Raw genomic sequence first — 5,803 nt, 5'->3', positions numbered from 1 at the left:
ACAGCAGTGCACAACATTAATAACTATGATTGGGAATGTCGTGTATATAACATTCTAATGAGAACATTATTATAATAAAACGTTGTGAATTCTTTGGGTTTAGTTGCCGTGTTTCAGCGCGTTGTTATGGGAAGAGCACATCCACAACAGGATCATCACATATTCTGACTATAGCACACAATAACTGTAGGGATGCACCGATATGAAAATTTTGGCCGATACCGATTCTTATCAGGCCGATACCGATAACAGAAAAAATCAGCATTTATCGGCCGATACCGATATGGTGGCCGATATATCGTGCATCCCTAAATAACTGCATCATTTTGTACATATATAAGTTGTAATACTATGTTTGTTGTATTAATATTAATCTCAGGATGCATTTCCTTGAATTAAATAAGCTGCCAGCAAAACGCTTCAGTTTACCATGTTCATTCAGCTCTTCAGCTTCAGCACGCGCAGCTCAAACGGCTGCTATTTAAAACAGTGGTATTAATTTGTTACTTTTTCAAAATCATTGATACATTATTAATAATAACAACCACTTGTATTTTTCTATTATTATTTTCATCAGCAATATGGTTTAGTAATTAAAATCATTTAATTATTGTCCGTGCAGAGGCTATTCCGTTTTATTGATCTATGGCGCATTCATTTTGATTCTTTACACTTGTAATGATGTCCAATGACTTGTTTGCATTATTTTATTTGTAAGACTTTTTTATGACTAAATTTGGTAATGGGGGAGAGAAATTATTTTTAAAACGTACACCGTTCAAACTAGGCTGCTTATGTTGAAGTGTTCGGGATGTGGTTTTTAATGAGACCTTTTTTGTAATCAGGCTCTCAAAAAGTATATACAAATTTGGATATAGATTTATCGGCCAACATATCGGTTATCGGCTTTCAAAAATAAAGGATTATCGGTTATCAGTATCGGCCAAAATTTTCATATCGGTGCATCCCTAACATAAAGGCAAAATTGTTGCTTATGATTAGTGTTATATTGTGAAATTTCAATGTTTTGCTACTAGTAGTGGGATGCTAATGCAATAAACTCAGGCCAAACATTCATAAAAGTACCTTTGACAAACCAATTGCAAATGTTTTATTGAAAGTGTAATCCATCAAATGCAATTAACAAATCATTTAATGTCTCTAAATATGAGGTGTCTGTATAATATGTTAATGTTAAATTGTAGGGCTTGTTTTGTTTGTTGGATAGTCAAGCCAGTAAGTGCTTATTTACTACCACACTTCCTTTCTATTATACAAATGTCATTAAAAATGTCTACAAATGTGTAACACTGATCCGAGATCAGGTAAAAAAAAATCATATAGACACTGGTTCATGGGTCCCGAGATCGCTCTCTTAACAGCGAATCATTGACACTTTGCAATGAAACATTGAAGTGACGTAATGAAGCTTTGTTTACTAAATCATGTGACTTTGGCAGTTTGATACATGCCTGATCACTGGTTTGAAACACATGATTCACAGGTTTCGAAGTTTCACGAAGCAGTGTTTCAGAAGCGCCCATCACTAGCTGCTAACTCACTAGGTTCATGGAACGTAGCTTCAGTCTCACGCTAAACCTCTTTTGTACAGGATGTATCTGGATAAAGATGTCGGGATCTCTTCGGAGTTGGTTCATAAGTACGGTGACACGGCTCTGGCGCACTTCAACTCTTTGATTAAGGAGCTGCGACGACTCTTCCTGGTGGAGGATCTGGTGGACTCGCTCAAGGTTTGTTGTTGCAGGAGACCAGAGGAAATGAAATCCTGATTGTGTTTTCATCTTAGGCTCTTTTATTTGATTTGGGGCTCCGTAGTTGCACTCAGGGTGAAGATTGGAAAATAAATCTGGTTGTCTTTGTTTTTCATGAGGTTGGTGAACAATAAGGCCACAAGCTGTACAGTTTATGCTAAATTTGATAAAAACAAAAAAATAAATAAACTGTGCACATGAGCTAGAAATTGTCCCCTAGTGTCCAAAACTATGAACTCGATACACATGTATGAGAAAACAGTTCCACTTGTTAGATGTTGGATTAACAGGTACACATTTATATTATAGTCCGGCCAATATTTTTATATTTTAAGATTATCGAGCTTGCTTGGTCAATTAAATGGACTTAAAAATGTGACATCCACTTAATCCCCTAATGCACATTTCTATTCTCTTGAATGAATTCAGTCACACAAGGTTTTTTTAATTTTTTTATTTTTTTAAGAAATGTATTTTATTCCACAAGGATGCATTAAAATGATCAATGACAGTCAAGACATTTATTATGTTACGAAAGAGTCCTGTTTTAAATAAGTGCTGTTCTTTTGTACTTTCTATTAATCATGCTGTAAGTATGATGCTGAAAATTCAGCTTTGCCTTGACAGAAATAAATTATACTTAATGAGGAAAAAAAATTAACTTAGATGATTTTAGCAAATGGTTGCAATATAACAAAGAGTGAAAAAATTTAACGGGGTCTGAATACTTTCTGTACCCACTGTATATTAATATAGTAAATAGTTATTATAAATGGTGGTAATATATTTTTTTTTTTTAGCTTTTAATTGTATTTTTGATAAATAAAACCTTGATAAGACTGATAAGACTTCTTTCAAAAACTTTTAACAACCTTACTGTTGTATTCTCTCCCATAGTGTATACTGATTTGTGTCCTCAGTGCATTGAATGAGAGACATGGCCTCGCGTGTGTTTTTGGTAGGCAGGGTTTGGGGTGTTTGGTCATGTGTTGCAGGAGCGGGTCATGAACGGCTCCACAAAGAAGCCTTTGTTGATCAGGCCGAGAGGATTTGGACTGAGCTCTGATGGGATAGAAATGGTACCAAAGAGACCTTTTTCTCTCTCTCTCTCTCTCTCTGCATAGCCAGCAACTCTTTTTATTGTAGGTGACGGGGTTAAAGTATCAGCTGTGATATAGCATTGAGGAATGCCAGTCTTTAGTCATGTGATGCTCTCTGTTTTAGATGCCGTCACATGACAAGGTTTGCTGGAAGGCTGTATGATATAGCTGGGCTACACTTTCACCTCCCTACGTGTTGTTGCTTAAATGCCCATGTTGCCACGCTGAGGGCATTTAAGTTCTGATGAGTGGGCCATTCAAAAAAACAATGCATTTAAAGAATTAAAAAAAATAAAGAATAAAAATAATAATAATAATAATGAGCTTACTTCTGAAAGTTCATTCTGGGCCTATAAGCCTTAAACAGTAGAACTAGAGGTCACAAGTCACCTGGTTTCCAGCAGAACTAGTATTTAGCAGAATTAAATACATGTTTGGATCCTGGGATAAGTGCTTCTTAGGGTGCTTTCACACTAGCACTTTTGGTGTGCACCCGGGTTCGATTGACGTCAGAGTTCGGTTCGTTTGGATGATGTGAATTCTATAGTCTTTGTGTGAACGCTGTCTTCCGAACTCGGGTGCGCACCCGCGAACCATACCCGAGTCCACTTAAAAAGGGTGGTCTGGGGTACGGTTCATGTGAACGCCGGTACGGTTCGCTGCTGATGTGAACGCAATCGTACCAAATCCCGGAAGGGAACTGGTACGACTGGTTAATGACGTATTATTTGATTAAAAAATGGTTTGTGTGTGTGTTTCACTCACTTTCCTGACGAGCGTGACTTATCTTGTACAAATGTTCTCATGGCACTGTTATGAAAGGTGAAATAAAATGTGCTTTTCATACTTTCTTTGTCTTTATTTGCACAGCTACATTAATCTATTTCATCTTCATCTTTTCTTTTTCATGTAGTTTTTATCTCCTATGTGATTAATAGCTGGTGTATTTATTTAACGAAATCTAATTTGAAACTACACTTATTCATGAACCAGTTCATTAGAAAAACTACTCAAATGAAATTCGTTAATTGAATGTTTTACTCCACTTCGTGTTGTAAACGTTCAGTCATATTTTAATAAACAAGCTTTAGAACGAGCGTTTCGTAAAGCACACAGAAAATAAAATGCGTTTTTGGTTTATTTTGAAATATAACCAATGTTTTGCATTTTTTAATTCCAACGTCTTAAAAGCCATTTTAGAATTATCCCCAATTTGTGCAATAAACCAAAGATCAGTATTTTTAGAATGTTTTTTTAAATTATTATTAATATCCTATTCTAACTCTTAAACGTCAGCAGAATCATTCTTTTTAAATGGTGCACTGAACAATTCTCGTTCTCCAGAAACATCATGATGGATCTCGATCTCCAGATCAACCACAAACGCACCGTTATGTCTTTATTTGAACGCCTGCGTGTCGCATTTCTTTATTTTGAACGCGTTCTGGCGAGCTGGAGTTTGTCGTCTGTATATTCAACAGCTTTTCCCGGAGTTATTTCGGATCACACGAAACGCATTTCTGGGTGAATGTAACAGAGGAAGTCTCTGCAGTTCCTCATTTGCTCTCTTCGCGTTTTATGGCACTATTTTCGTATCTTATTTTCATTAAATGTTTTTGCTCAGTATATCTGTGTAGTACATCAATCTCTTATACCAAAAGATGGATTTGATTTTACAATATATGAGCTCTTTACACTTGTTAAACTATAAAAAAATTATAAGTGTCATTAACACATCATCTCATCAATATCCCTTCAAGTAATCATCACCTTGCATAAGTTTTGAAATGTGTGTCTCATATGTAACTACAGTGTTTCCTCTGGCCTATTACTCTTGTATGTATGTATGTTGACATGGTTTTCTCTTTTCTTCCAGTTTGCAGTTCTGATGTGGATCCTGACCTATGTTGGTGCCTTGTTCAATGGTCTTACCCTTCTTATTTTGGGTTAGTCCATTTGGGACTCTAGTCCTATTTGTTTAAATAGACACACAATTTATGAAGTTTATTGGCACTTGTCAGAATTATAAGAATGTGCCATCATTTTCAAAATTGGCTTTTTCTTTAGGTCTCATAGGTGCTTTCAGTTGGCCGGTGATCTATGAAAAGCATCAGGTAGGTTTGCTGTGTCTGTTTGGCATTGATAACCTCTGGCTCTGGCAGCTGTCGTGGTAGATTAAGTTTAAGTATTTATGAGAGTCTTCAATAAACCTATGATGTATACCTGAATGCTGTAATTATTATTTTTCACTCCTAATGCAGGCACAAATTGACCATTACTATGGACTGGTGAACAAGCAAATCAAAGATGTTTTGGGAAAGTAAGTCTGTTTACATGGAGAAATATGTGACTGGTGCTTTCTTTAATAAAAAATTGTGTTTTATGATAATTTTGTTGCATGATTGAACATAATCGTCGACCAGATAGTGTTAGTTTAGAATCACTGAGATACTTTTAGAGTTTTTATTAATATTTAGACTTTATTTTTTGTTTTCAGTCTTAATTTTTAAAAGTAATCTCTTGGGTGGTTGTCACTTTTATTTATTTATTTGTTTGTTTTGTGTGTCTGTATGTTTATGTAGTTTTTAATTGATCTATATATAGTTTCTATTAATATTTCATATTAACTAAAAATATATAAGTAAATGAAAATAAGAAAAGCTTGCTATAAAAATTCTTAAATGTATTTTATTTTTTTTATTTGATATATATATATATATATATATATATATATATATACAGCGGGCACGGAAAGTATTCAGACCCCCTTAAATTTTTCACTCTTTGTTATATTGCAGCCATTTGCTAAAATCATTTAAGTAAATTTTTTTCCCTCATTAATGTACACACAGCACCCCATATTGACAGAAAAACACAGAATTGTTGACATTTTTTGCAGATTTATTAAAAAAGAAAAACTGAAATATCACA

At 34.7% G+C, this 5,803-nt stretch overlaps 1 protein-coding gene across 2 annotated transcripts in view; it reads left to right on the top strand.

Moving 5' to 3' along the window:
• rtn4a (reticulon 4a) overlaps positions 1–5,803 on the top strand; it is a 19,542-nt gene that overhangs the window by 7,719 nt on the left and 6,020 nt on the right. For both annotated transcript variants that reach the window (XM_016253470.1, XM_016253471.1), the window contains exons 3-6: positions 1,613–1,751; positions 4,749–4,818; positions 4,940–4,986; positions 5,134–5,192. In XM_016253470.1, coding sequence (XP_016108956.1) covers positions 1,613–1,751; positions 4,749–4,818; positions 4,940–4,986; positions 5,134–5,192 — 315 coding nt within the window. The remainder of the gene's footprint in view (positions 1–1,612; positions 1,752–4,748; positions 4,819–4,939; positions 4,987–5,133; positions 5,193–5,803) is intronic.

The sequence above is a fragment of the Sinocyclocheilus grahami genome, unplaced genomic scaffold (genome assembly GCF_001515645.1).
Source record: "Sinocyclocheilus grahami isolate Dianchi unplaced genomic scaffold, SAMN03320097.WGS_v1.1 scaffold1185.1, whole genome shotgun sequence".
In the NCBI taxonomy this organism is placed as follows: Eukaryota; Metazoa; Chordata; class Actinopteri; order Cypriniformes; family Cyprinidae; genus Sinocyclocheilus; species Sinocyclocheilus grahami.
Note: the sequence above shows the minus strand (reverse complement) of the source record. Positions and strands in the feature narration are given on the sequence as shown.